General features: G+C 36.7%; 1 protein-coding gene across 3 annotated transcripts; it reads right to left on the bottom strand.

Moving 5' to 3' along the window:
- Nucleotides 1–2,600: 2,600 nt before the first annotated feature.
- On the bottom strand, nt 2,601–13,286 carry AGR3 (anterior gradient 3, protein disulphide isomerase family member). 3 transcript variants are annotated; one of them, XM_054059728.1, is made up of 10 exons: nt 13,139–13,286; nt 11,593–11,705; nt 10,133–10,190; nt 9,073–9,217; nt 7,024–7,087; nt 5,661–5,713; nt 4,947–5,023; nt 4,625–4,688; nt 3,505–3,588; nt 2,601–2,741 (listed from the first exon to the last, which is right to left on the bottom strand). In XM_054059728.1, the coding sequence occupies exons 4-10, from the start codon at nt 9,176–9,178 to the stop codon at nt 2,692–2,694; spliced, it is 498 nt and encodes a 165-aa protein (XP_053915703.1). In that variant the 5' UTR covers nt 9,179–9,217; nt 10,133–10,190; nt 11,593–11,705; nt 13,139–13,286; the 3' UTR covers nt 2,601–2,691. The 3 variants fall into 3 exon arrangements, with proteins under 3 accessions (XP_053915703.1, XP_053915704.1, XP_009569128.1); XM_054059729.1 differs by lacking the exon at nt 10,133–10,190; XM_009570833.2 differs by lacking the exon at nt 13,139–13,286 and having other exon boundaries at nt 11,593–11,713.
- Nucleotides 13,287–14,286: the final 1,000 nt, after the last annotated feature.

Raw genomic sequence — 14,286 nt, 5'->3', positions numbered from 1 at the left:
CTTTTGAATATCTCCAAGGGTGGAGACTCCATCACCTTCCTGGGCAACCTGTGCCAGTGCTTAGTCATCTTCAGAATTAAAAAGTGTTTTCTGATGTTCAGATGGAACCTCCTTTGTTTCAGTTTGTGCCCCTACTTCTGGTGCCATCACTGAGTACTACTGAAAAGACTCTGGAATGGACTTGACTCCATCCTCTTTTTTAACCTTCCTTCAGATATTTAAATATATTAATAAGACTCCTCCTGACTCTTCTCTTGTGGAGTTACATTGATGTTATATCAGACGGTTTATGGCTTCCCTCTTTTTAGTATACAAATGTATTAATGTTTCAGCATGAAGAGTGACAGCCACCAGCACAAAAATAGGCTTGAAAATATTTAGGCTTGAAATATGTGCATGTATCTACTTAACAGGAAAAGGAATTAAAGTGCTCATCCACTGTATAATCCCAGAGGATCCCTCAGCATACTTATGCTCTTTGACATTTTTATAAGTGAGGATGCCCTTCTTTTCCTGAAAGGCTGATGGAGTATCTGGGCTGACTAAGGTAATCCACGAGAGTGGTCTTTTATGGCAGACACCATCATCTTTGCAGTTAATGTAATAGTAGTACCAGGCAAGGAAACAAGAACACCGTGGATGAAGATGTAATTACTGGAGTTAAAGGGAGGACAACAGAGTTGTTTTACAGCTGCTTTCCTGGTCTGAAATGAAAAGTTCTTTTTTTCACACTGGAATGAAAGCATAGCCATGCAGATACTTCCACAAGTGCAGCCTCAAATATCCATCCAGAGCATGAAAACTGTCTTCTCAATCTTAAGCAGGTGAAGCAGGCTTTGGCTAATAGTGCAAAAACCCCACATTTGATTTCCTTCCTGAGTTAGAGCAGAAGATGTTTCAAACCAATGTCTTGCACAATCTTGACTGATGTTGAAAGGGAACGTAAGGAGGGAAAAAATTTCCCTGGAAGATGACAGCAAAGACCTATGACTTTCCACCTAATCTTTTAGTGATATTTTGAATCTACTGTACTTAAGCATTTCCTATTTTGTGCTGTCTTCCTCCCCAAAGTCAATCTTCTCTCGACACTAATGTGAAAGTGCTGCCATGGCTACCCCATGTCATCTCTGGCAGTTAGCTCACATCCATTTCTCCTGAACATGTCTGGCATGCTCAGAAGAGGGTATGCCCACAGACTTCGAAATGTTGTCAAATCTGGAATAGACCTGGACATAAATGATTAGAGCTAAACACAACTCGGATGGATGTGGTTACCAGTATAATTTTGTTTCTAGCTTTTCCTATAGGTTAAAAAATTGTTTAACTGATTATGAAGACAATATACTGTTAACGACTGGTAAAAGATTTTTTTTTTCTCTTAGCATACAGCTCATTTATTAGCACTCTGTTGGATTATACTCTTATGTCGAAATTTTACACAGTTGTGAAGACATAGGGACAATGTAACTTATTCATTACAAATTAATACAGGTATTGTAGATTAGCAAAGCTGTCCTGTGAAGATCCTTCCTTCATCATTTATATGTGGTTTTAGACAGCATCATAGGAGATGGCTGGTGGTACAAACAAGTGACACTGGTGTTTTGTGCATAACATATGTGCTTTTGCTGCTAATGAATCACTTACTGTCCTGTTCTAATGAAAAAACACATTGCTGGGATAACAAACTATTTCAACTGATCTCAGCTTTTTACTCAAAACAGGCATCTGCCTTTGCATACTGTGATCCTGGGGAAATTTTGTGAAGAATTTGTATGTACAGGTCCCCTCTACTAAGCTGCCACCATGATGTCTGGTTTGCGATGCTACAGTAAAAGAGGGAATGACCTGGGATGAGCTTCATATGACTCCAGTGCTATTTAAATGAAAATAGCTAGGACAAGTCTGCTAATTTTTCCCACACCAGACTTCACAAGCATCACTTAGCCTCAGGAGAGGAGATCTGGGACTATCTCCTTCCATCTCTCTTGCTTCACTCTTTCTTTATCACAGCAAAATCTGTAGTTGCTATTTGGTGATTATTACGTCACTGAGACCCCACGCTCAGTGTGAGATTTCTATTCTGTTTTCAGCTCTCAGAATGATAGTTAAAGAATCCTACAGAAAAAAAGCTAAGCCGAGATCATTGATTCATTCACATGTAAGGTATTCTGAAATCTATAGGAAGAGCCTTCCTGTCTGATTTCACAGCAGTTTCCTTTCCTTTAATGAGAAATAAGTGCATGAAGCAGAGTTAGTGTAGCGACTTACAAGCTTGCAATAAAAATAAAAATTAGAAGTTAAGATGCAGCTATTGAGTCATATAAAAAATTGCAAATAAACATAAAAAAAAGATTGGTTATAACTCTTGGTCAGAAGTCATAGCTGGATTGATAAAACACAGCTCAAAGTTGCTACCTCTTAAACCGTCACATTCAGTTACTCAGATAAATAATTTCAAAGCTTTTAATAGATTTCTTGTCATGTTTTCTAAATGGGCGCAACAGTCTTTTCATGTTTATTCTTCAAATTGTGTGTATAAATTTCTTATAAAATCTGACATACCAATGCTGCTTGGTAAGAGTTCAAGATGTTAGTAGAGGCAGAGAGGTTAACTAAAATATTTCAAAATGTTAGGTTTCCTAGTACAGCTTCACCTCATAGAAGTTAAGATCATTTCACTGTTGCTGGTTACAGTTCTGTCTGAATGAGGCGTAGTGCTTTCTTCATGCTCTCTATTACTGCAAGAAAAATAAAAAAACCTGTAAAAATGTACTTACAGTGCATTTGTACAATTAAAACCCCACCTAGTTTGATTAGTAAATTGTTCACATTGAAATTAATTTATGGTCACATATAATATTAGAGAGATTTCTATTGTGAAAATTCTAGCATTGACACTAAAGCAGAAGGTAAAAAGTGTAAAAAATCAGAATTGTTAACTTAAAGGGCTTTAACAAGACTCCTTTCAATTCCCTCATTTCTCAGCAGCCAGCCCAGTAATCAGATGTGACATGCATATTTGTGGTGAGATATTGTGCTGGTGTTAGGTAGATAGTATAGAGTAAGGACTAGTTCAACCTGAAAAATCACATTCCTTTCTGAAATACAGGTGTTAGGTGGTACCCAGGTGACCATCAGCATTTCTTTACCAATTCCCTCCCTCCACTGGCTGTTTAGATTGCACAGCTGAATACTTTTGAGAGTAATGTGCTTCAGCATTCTCCAGCAAACTGCTCAGATCTTGATCCTGAAAGTTTTCACCTATGATCTCTCTTTCATTTGTCTTACTTGAGTAGTGCCAATAAATTCAGGTGGACAATAGATGTGCTCAATTGTTTTGCTAGAACAGGTTAGACTATTATAATTTATTGCAAATGCTCATACACAGTCTTATTCATTACTTTGAGTTCTTACCAGATTCTCAAGCACGAATGATTGGGACAGAGTGTATTTGGCTGTTTACAATGTGAAATGCAATGTAACAACAAAGGGGGAACTTACGGAATGGTATGTCCTGTGGTTCATATGTGTAAAGCCGGTTGGAGTATCTTCCTGTGATATCAGCTCTTACTGTAAGAGATGGGTCTGAAAAAGCAATGATTTCTATTCTCACAACAGCTGAGGGCAATGTCTGTGGCACAACTTTGACAGCCCTGTTTCTGAGGTGTTCTGATGACCATCAACAAGGCAATTATGAGACCGTTATGCTCTGTTCCAACCAACTGCTCTTTGCTTGGAGAAATCCTGAACAAAAGCTTATGCTTATTTGTACATTATGCAGATATATTGAAGTGATAGATCATAGATGCATTTCAGCCATATTTAACGATAAAAAGATTTAAAGGTAAAGATTTTATGACTTCTGAGATAACGTCAGGTGAGGCCGGTTTGACCGGACCCACACATAGTAAGGGTCATGCATACCTAGTACAGTATTAGCAAGACCAACCTAGAGACTTCAGAATGAAAATCTTGTGATTTTTAACATTTCCCTCATGGAAGCAAGTTGTTGTGGACATCTCTTCTCCCAGTTCCCCTTTCAAGCTTTTTGTTAATTAACTGACTCTGTCTGAGTGTGGACATCAACTCCCCTAATTTTGGATGCCACCAGAGCTAATCGATCTAGGTTCCCTGTACAGTCAAGAAAAAGCAATAGGCACTCTGGGGCATGATTTTTTTGGTCTGTTCTGGAAGTGAGGTTTATGATGGGATAAATCGCTCCTTAGATACCACTGACTATTCACTTTCTCTGTGGTAATGCCAACAGTGTAAACATATATATTCAACCAGAAGTTTGACTGTTTTCAGTAAACTTTGTCGTATAATAGGACTAGAAAGAAGCACAGAAAGAAAGAGCCCAGATGCTAACAGACTTTTAAGCATCTTGCTCCCAAGCACCCTCCAGTACACATCTGTAACCTGAGGAAGTTTACAAGAATCAAAGCCGGTGATGGGGGGAGAAGTGAAATGAGATCTGCCAATTTCCAGACTAATGTCATGGTAATGATACGTTTTGAGATATTTTCTTTTTGCAAAAGGGGTCATTTTGATGTCCCCAAAGAAAGACACAGTCATAGATTCATATATTGTATCATTTAAGGTGCATAAATACTGTACATACCTACAAACATGATTCGAGGCACATATTGTCCATCAGGTGACAGGTTTTTATCTGTGGTTTCATGCTAGCAGAGAAATTAAAGCTGATTATTAGAATATTTCTGTAATTTTTGGTGAATTGGTACAAGCTGTGAATAGTTTTGTACCAGAGGACAAATCAAAAAAAGTTACTACTTGTGTGTATATGCACATGCACAAATGTCTGTACTTATATCTTACTGAAATGCCAGAGATATTTAGCTACAATGACATGAAAAAACAAGACAAAAAAAAAAAAAAAGCTAAAAAAAGATACAAGTCAAACCTCCCCAAACCCCTCATACCATGAGATTCAGCATAACAAAGTTATTTTGGGCCATTTCCTGTATCTCTTCGTTTTCTGCAAAAGCTTTCTTCAGTGCTAGAAAAGATATAGTCATTTTAAAATCCATGTCACATACTTCTTTTCCTTCTACATTCAGGCACCATGTTGGGCTAAACCATATTGTTACTGTCGCTGCTGATTCCTGTTCCTGAGGAGACACTTGAGGGACTTTATCGCTGTCTTTTTGGGGGTTTGACCCATGTCAGTACAACCTCTGAGCTATGAAAATAGAAGCTCTCTTTTGTTATTTATAAAGCCTGTCTCAATGGATACCACATCTCAGCTTGACAGTAGTGCATTATTCTCAGAAAATTCTTATTAGATCGATTTCAGCAGCCCTGTCCTCGCCTTCTTCTCTAGTTACCAGTTCAGGAGAGACAATATTAAATCTGTTCAATGAGTCAGTAGCAAATCTGTGTCTCTTAATCTAAACAGACAAGGGCAGCATTGGGGAAAGCAGGTGAGCAGCACGGAGTATTTTTCCTGCTCTTTGTTGAGCAATTTCATAGTGGAGTTTTTGAAAAAACAGTAACACATTCTTAGCTTTTCAAACGTATTTTCATTTACCTATTCCTTTAAATAATTTTCAGTAAGTGCAAGATAAATACATAAATAGGTGCAGTTTCTTTTAAATATATTCAGAAAACTTTGACACTCAAAAAATCAATATTACCTTGGCAGTATTGACAGTCTTCCAAATGATGAATTACCATCAGTGGCTTGTTACTTTATTAATAATAATAAAAGATATAGTTAGACCATTAAACAAATATGCAAATGGATGGTTTTCCCAGTATACTGGTAAAGACAAATTACATTTCATCTTACGTTAACGCTCAGGAAAACCACACAGGCTTTCTGTAAAGAATTACAGGCATTTTTGAGCAAGGGAAAAGAACATAACTCCTACGTAAAGGAAAGAAATAGAGAAGCAGAGTTTCTGTATCCAAATAGTTTTTCTAAAGTAAGAAATTCTAGAAGAAAGAAACAACAGAGCCGTCATTATTTCATTCCCAGTTAGTCTATAATCAAACTGAAGAGCTAGTTAATATTGCTTAGGTGTGGTGTTTTCCATGATTAAGAAATTAAATATAATCTGTATGAACTGGAATAAAATAACTTTTATAAAATTGGGTTTATCATCAAATGCTCCAGCTGAACATGTACATGTCATTTAAGCTTTCTTAGATATGCAATAATTTTTTTCTGTAAATAATTTGGTAAAGTATCATCATTTTATATTTTTGGATATCAAAACAAAATATTTTTTCTTTTTTTTTCTCCTGAATTTTTGCAATACTCTTACTGTTCAGTAAATCAGTTATTAATGCTTGGTCTGCTTTCACTGTCAAGAATTGTTCAGTTCTTAGCCATTTTCATATAGTATACATGAAATTAATGGCCTTTTTTTTAAAAAATAATTTTCCTTCAGTTTAACAATAGCCTATACTGCACTATTATGATCTAAAATGAATGGTAATAGATTTAAATGAGTATTGTTGTGAATTCTCCAATACATTTTCAACTTAATCCCAGAGAATATTCAGGTTGGAATTTTCATTTCTACCAGGATAGCGAGAAACTCTGAGTACATCATGCACACATGCCAGCTAATAAAATGTTGGGGAAAACATCAGAGGCAGTAGATCACAATGCAAGAGCAAAGGTAACTGATTTCTGTCTGTTGACTAAGGACTAATCTGAGGAATAATTTTTATATATACGTATGTGTGTATATATATATGCAAAAGACATTTTTAAATGATAATATCTACTTATCATAACTTATCCAAATGACAACACTGCTCTTGTGACAAAGAAACAATAGTGTTAAATGCAGAGTTGCCTATCTGTGAGTGATATTGCTTCAGAGTCATAAGACCCCTGCAACAACTTTTATTTGTAGACACTACATCAATTTTATTTAATTGGGGGGGTTCTGCACATCACCTGTCATGGTGTTTCTTTGTTCTGTTTCATTATAGCATACTCAGGTACAACTGTTTAATTAACAACTTTGTCTTTTAATGTCTTACCTTTTTTTGGCTTGATAAAGACCTTCCTCATAAGTTTGCACCCAGGTAATTTCATCTCCCCACCCTAGAAATATAACAGAAGGATTAACTGGTGGCCAAGTGAGTAACTCCTAACAAAATATGTTTTTTATATTTATCGATATTTATACACAAATAGAATTTGGTTTTTTTCAAAGTTTCCCCAAAGTTGTGAATACCCCAACCCTTCAGCTGGTTGAGTATCCAGTTCAAGTTCTCTAGCAAACCTACTATAGCTCTTTCAGAATACTCAGAGGTCCCTAAATCAGCAGCCAAATCTGTTATATTGTCTGCTTCACATTTCATGTAGACCCTGGAGCTTAAAGAGAAATATGGCTTATAAAGTTAGAAAGAAATAAAATACTACAGCTTGAATAAGATTGAGTTCACTATGTTGTTAGAATAGTCTTGTATTTTAAGTTTAATTCTGGCACCATGACTATCAGTCCCTAGCATTGCAGGTTCTTATAATTCAATAAAAGAACGTCTGTTAAACAAAAATCTCCACCTAAACACAATCCTGATGAAACATCAGCTTCATAGCTCATCTTTAGCTGGTGATACATAGATCAAAAAGCAAATTGTCTGGTTGCTTTAATGCCTTCAGATCCCAAAGATGCCAACCCCTGTGTAGCAGAACGTGGCCTTCCAGGCACTGCTGCTCCGTTCATGATGGGCCTCATGGGAATTGCAGAACAGCTTCTGGATCTGGACCAGGTTAAGGTTCTGTGTCTGGTTATGCAGAGATTTGTTGTTAGCTTTTTCACAGGACAATTGCTTGTGATTCTACTAGGTCATCTCTTCTTTCAGGAGAGTGATTTCATTTACAGATCTGTCTGGCTGATGGCGGGATTCTGGTGTGTTGACTGGTGTGTTCCCAGCCCTGGCTGAAGTCAACCTCTGATGCAGGTAACTACACAGAGGAGTCAGCTAGAGTCATTTTAAGCATTCCCTTCTGATCTGTGAAAATTACAGATAAAGCACCCAAGGCCTTAAATCAGAATTAGAAAACTGATGCTTTTTGTGACTACTTAAAATTGCCAGAATTGAAGGGGTTTTTATCTTTTTATGCATTTATGCTTAGTGGGAGAAATAAACCCTGATCAAAGTGAGATAGGTGATAGATACCACACTGATTACAACTTTTCTTCAGGGATACCTCTTAGGAAAAGTGATTTGCAATTTCTCTTTGATTACTCCAGGTGTTGCATGATTTTTTCAAGTACTCTCTGAGCATTTACGCTCAGATGGAATTTCGGTGACAGATGGGGCTTTTGCCAGTGAAGAACTCAGAGGTGAGCTGTGGGGTCTGCAGGCTTTGCAAAGCTTGCAGAAGAGGTCAGGGGATGCTGGAGATTTTTTTTGGGGTGAGTAGGCCTGAAAAGAAAGGGAAGATGGAGAAATAGAAAAGACTTCAGTAAGCTATTTCTCTGCTTGTATTTCCAAGGATGTATCATGCATAAATAACTTAAAATGGAGTCTTTCATTAACAACCAGGTTGAAAGGAAGTGAATTATTCACTGCAGAACATGAAACTGACTATCTGATAGAGAGCAAATGAAAGAAAAAAGTCACCTAGAAGGAACCACCAGTAGCTCAAACTGTTGTTCTGTGTATAAAAATGGATCTGTAGAAAAATTTTTCCATGGAAACTGAAGTTATGAAACTGTGCTTCAGTAGTTACCATAACAAAATATCTTTTAACTAATATATGAAAGAATATTTTTTTACTGATAGTCCTACAAGTGCATCCTGGTTTGAGAGATGCAGCTTAGGTCAGTTGGTTTCTACAAGTAGTAGGTAGTTATATAATTTCTGCAGGTGTATATGAGGCTCTCAGCCTCTACAAGAGCAAAATGATGGAGTGAAACAACGTGAAATAAGAACATGCACTACTTGGAGTATCACTTAACATTAGAGAAACACACCTCAGCAAAAATATATATGCTTTCAGGTATATCCTAAGTGAAAACCTTTTCTGGCCTATATAGGAAGATGATGCGGTAACTACACAAAATAAATGTATGGTACCTCTTGACAGCGTCTGAGGTGCTCTTTTTTCCTTTTTGATTGCCATCGCAAGGTTGGAAGAGACTGCGATTAGTAGGAGGGACAATGCCAATGGTGAATGGAGCATTATTTCTTTGAGAAGATCCCTTTCAATGCAGGAAGGAAACTGGAAAACAAAGCAACAGCTTTAGTCGTGTGGATTTGTCACCTGGTGCAATGTAAATCAATGTGTTAGTGGTATGCTAACAATCTATACTATGGAAGCTCTTTCTATAAATTCCTTTGTGAGAAAAGTGCAAAATGGAGATGCTTAATTTTGTCATACAGTGCTTCTTTCAGCTGCCAGAATTAGGCTGCAGGGAACAGTACTCATGACAGTGTGATCAGTGGAATAAAGTTAATTTCAGTCCATTTCTGATCACCCAGTATTTGTTTTTTATGAAGTTGTACAGCATTGTAATACTGGATCATGATAATTTCAGGAGAGTGCCGCTAGCTGTTCCCTTGTTAGTTTTTTCATTTTAGTTAAATGCAACAGCATGGGATCTTTTTCAAGGATAGTAGGTTTTTTGGTTAAGAGATTTTTCATGATAACACGTGTACTAAAATAGGAAAACGAACAAGTATTTGCCTCTAGATATAATACATTTTTTATTGGCAAATCCCTCCAGAATACTGAATTTGCCATAATTTTTTTTCAGCCTGCACTCAGTGAACCAGGATGTTAAAGACTGTGAGATAAGAAGGAAATTTCCACCTGTTTCTCACAATGAAAAATCAAAAATGTTCTTCATTCATCGTGGCATTTTTGAACTGATTTTCAGCCCAAGTTCTACTTAATAAGAAAATTCATCTATGCTCTTGGCTATTTCAGTATCTGGAAGATGTTTCCTTCTCTTCCTGACAAAGATCATTATAGGATATTCAGTAACTTCTCATCTTGATTGAAGTCAGACGAAATAAAAGTAATGATTGAGGAAAAGCATTACAAAGCCATTTTTTTTTTAATTGATAAGTCTTCTTTCTGCCTGGTACGATCATCTTTAGGTGTGTAGCCAAGGATAACACCCAGTATGATTACCAGTTCTTGCTGGAGATTCCACTTTTCAGAGGCTGACTTTAGGACTTAGCAGGATGACCTGTTGAGAAATACTTTGACTTAAATACAAAAAAATAATCCCTCAAAGCGCTTGTGCCTGTATTGACAAAGAAAATTTCAAACTAGAATTTCAGTGTGATATCCAATATGGAATTATAGCTCTGAGCACTTGGCAAAGAAGGTGCTTTGTGCTTCTAAGGACAGAAAAGCATGAAAAGTGCAGCAGCTTTTTTTCCTTACTTTAATGAATTTCTCAACATTACTAACATTACTGTTAACACTTCACTTTCTGGTGAAGACATTCAAATACCACTTCCTGCAGCCGGTAATCTCAACATGAGAAAACTATCCTATTCCAGTGACTGGAGAAAAAAATTGCACATTAAAATATGCCAAATTTCAGAAAAAATGAAGTATCATTTTATAGCAAGAATACTGTTTTTCCAAAGGTTGTTAAAATAATTAATATGTCCACTACAGTATTTTTCTCCTGTCTTGTCCACAATAATTCCTTTTCCCCCTACATGACATCGCAACTCTAGAATATGCTTCACATACTTTCCTTCTTAGGCTTGTTTGTGTTAGCTATTGTTGACTGAATTTTATAAGGGAGTCTCCTTTGGTGGTTATTAATTATGCATGTTAATTTGGTAATTGGAGGTTACAGATGTCCAAGAGGAAATTGTGAAGTTTCCCAGCATTTCCTAAGGAGAAGTTGTAAATTTTCCTTAAGTCTGGGGGATAAGGATTTTTTGGTAATAAAATTCCAGTCAAATTTTCTCCATGTTTGTGCAGACCACTAGCTTCAGTCAGCAAAAGAGGATCATCATACTCTGCTCCTATACTCTTGAAAAATGAGTCTTTGTAGCAACTCTATGCAAAAGTTAGTAACTATCTTTAGTATCAGTTTATTTATTAGGTGTTAAGAATAAAATCTAGCATTGATACTAACATGTTAAAGTGCTGTTTAAATATAAATAGTATGGCTTTGAAATCACACCAGATTATGTCTCAATAAGGATGATATGGAATCCATGAATCAGTTCTTCCTTTTGTGATGTATTCATGAGAAAATCAAGGTATAAATATCTTCGAGTCACAGGATTAATTACCTGAGGCTTAAATAATTGATCATCACCCTATTTAAAACCAATAGGGTTTTGGAAGGATAACTTATGAAGCTGTAGCTGGAGGCAATTAAAATTCACTATTCTGAATTTTTGATGTTACACGATCCAATGTTAGTTAATCGATTAAGAGAAAAAATGACAGCCAACACCATATAAATTGCCTTCACCTCTTTGTCAGAACAAATGTTTTGCTATCTAATCTCTAAGCAGCTATCATTTGTCTTTGTTGTATAACCACACTTGTAATGCATTTGTCAACCAAACCTCATTACTGTACTAAAGTAAAGTAAAAAATGAGAAATATTTGCTCACCACCAGCGATCAATTCTCCTTTTTCTGGAACTGGTTACTCAAAAATCAGTGGGATTTAAGCACAGAACACCTAAGCTGCCCAGGTCTCTGTGTAGCAACAATAACACACTCACCTGGGAAAAAATGAGAGGAACCTTTTAGCTGAGAACCAAACTGACGTGTTTCTACCCTCCCCCTTCCTTTTCTGCCATTCCCCCAACTTTTGCTCTTGTGAGTTCTCATGCTTATACACTAAATCCTTGAATTTCTTTTCATCTCGACTTGTATCAGGTGTCTTGTACGAGGACTGGGAATAAACAGTGGTTTATGTGTGTCTGCTGCTGCCCCACTCAAACACTTCGAGTCTGGCTTATGTCCAGTGAAAAAAGAAACCAGCAATGAAAGGTGCAACTGTAGGTGCTTTTGTTCCCAGTGAATGGCTGAGTTCACTGGTGCTTAAAGATTGGTATGAACCTAATAGGAAGACACAAGGGCTGCTTTGTACAGAGGGACGTAATTAACAAATAAAAGGAACTTTTATTTTGAGGGGGAAATAAATTTCTTTATTTAAGGAATATGGTTTAATGTATCAGATTATTGCTTCTCCGAGTTGTAGTTTAAAAATGGTCTGACTGCTCAGATACGACGCTCAATAAAATTTGGCCTAAGGCTTTATTCTTTGTCTTTGCACAAAGAAAGAATTAGCTGGATCACAATTTCCCTCCTGCTTGGGTAGCTTTTACAAAAGAATCAGAAAAAAACTTATTTTGATTCTTCCTCTCCCATGTATTTGTTTATATGGACCATATGTTTATACTTTTTTCCTCCTTCTTTTTCATGTAAAGTCTGAATCCTTAGTCTTTGATCTTTTGTTCTACTGATGTTTGTTGTCACTGATGTGTGTATGATTAATGATGTACGTATGATTAATGATGTACAGTTCTCGTATTATCAACTATTTTTGTACCAAAAAGTATAAAATGTGACTTTCTGTATTTTTAGTGCTGACTTGTCATTTATGTTTGTAATGGAGAATTCAAACTTGCATTTCCAGTTAAAAAAGTACAGTAACTGCTTTTAAATCTGTAATACACATAGCTCCTGGAATGGCTGAAAAAGCAAGGAATGCAGTTTGTTACAAAAGAAATGCAGGCAGATATTTAAATCAAAGTGCTATATTGCATTTCTTAATTTAAAATTTAAGCAAATAAAAAGGACGATCTGTAGTCAAGCCAAGGATGATATAAGGAACTTCTCTCCATCCAAGCTCTGGGTTTTCACATAGACATTTCAGGCAGTGAAGCTTCAACTCTTCTTTCCCTTCAACTAATTACAGACCATTAAGTAATTAGAAATATAAACATTTTAGAAGTGTACTGAAGTGTACTGCTCCTCAGCCCTGAGATACTGTGTTTTTTACCACACTGGTTTCTTATTGTAAGGAGTAAAGGGGTAGACGTTCAATTGAATAGATTAAAATTAGTACTGAGCTACCTGTAAGTGCCCTTATTTAACAAGCAATGTTATTAATATAAAATTTTATTGAATCAAAGCCTCAAATACTTACCTAGGTAAGGTGCACTAAATCTTCAGTGCCAAAAATAATACCATGGTGATATCATTGCAGACAGAAAAGTCAGTCTTCAAACTGAGGTATCTTGCCACTCTCCACGGTATGAGTCAGTGACAGAGGATGAGTATTGTTTCTGGTCTGAATGGACTTTCCTATCGGCAGGCTGCAGAGATCCCTAGGGATAGGTAGTTCAACTTACCATGTATTTTCCAGTATTTGCACAGGTATGACTTGCTCACACGATCCAGTTACTACGTTGTAATGTGCTATTCTGCATCCACTGATCTGTAAGAACTGTCCACTCTGTGGGCCATGAGCACAAGCGCAGGAAACACTGGCCTCTGTTAACATGATAAGCATATCAGATTTGTTAACCTGTGGGAATTTATTGAGTTGAGCCCTTGAGCTGAGTACAAATCTGAATTTGATGAGTGCACAGTATGAAAATTCATAGTATGAGAATAGAAGATAAAAGTCGGCATCTGAAAGAAATTGTTGGGAAGATATCACAGTGACACAACTTTACTCTGTAGTTTCTCATGCATTACAGCTTCTCCTCTTGAGGGTAAGTAAATGTGAAATCCCCTGAATTGCAGCAGGCACAGTAGAAGAAACCCCTGTTCTAAATAAAATGAAGAATATTCAACATGAATGAAAATGAAATTTTTCACTTTTGCTCTTGACTATTAAAAATCTTCCCCTTCAATACTTGCAGAACTGAAAAACTCCTGTCTGATACCTCCTCTTTGCTGCTCCTGCCTCTCTGAGTCCCACAGCGGCTGGCTTCTTGCTGCCCTCATAGGAAGCTATGAAGAGGATAATGATACGAAGCACCTCTCCTCTACAGTAGTGAAAAGTAATATTAAGACCCCTTAAAAAGCTGGTTTTGGTTTTGGTATCTATGATGTGGACACTTTGTTGGGTCTATCAGTCAAACTATCCTAATTTCTTAAGTGTTATAGCTTAAGAAGTGGAGCAGCCTGGTTGAATGTACTAGAAAGACTCTGTTGGCCATGCTGTCTGCTGCTGCAGGTGAGCTAGTCTCACTGTGGGAAGCCAGGGAAGGTTTCCATCTTGTGTTAAACTCTGACCACATTTCTTCAGCAGATGAAAAAAAATGGCTTGACCTTTTGTTTTCTAAG

Source organism: Cuculus canorus, chromosome 2 (genome assembly GCF_017976375.1).
Source record: "Cuculus canorus isolate bCucCan1 chromosome 2, bCucCan1.pri, whole genome shotgun sequence".
In the NCBI taxonomy this organism is placed as follows: domain Eukaryota; kingdom Metazoa; phylum Chordata; class Aves; order Cuculiformes; family Cuculidae; genus Cuculus; species Cuculus canorus.
Note: the sequence above shows the minus strand (reverse complement) of the source record. Positions and strands in the feature narration are given on the sequence as shown.

Excerpts from the sequence above, each read along its gene's own strand:
- AGR3 (XM_054059728.1), bottom strand. The coding sequence starts at position 9,178 with ATGCTCCATTCACCATTGGCATTGTCCCTCCTACTAATCGCAGTCTCT. Across the intron at positions 5,714-7,023 it reads CTTTATCAAGCCAAAAAAAG|TAACAAGCCACTGATGGTAA; the intron begins GTAAGACATTAA and ends TTATTAATAAAG. Across the intron at positions 3,589-4,624 it reads GCCTCGAATCATGTTTGTAG|ACCCATCTCTTACAGTAAGA; the intron begins GTATGTACAGTA and ends TTGCTTTTTCAG.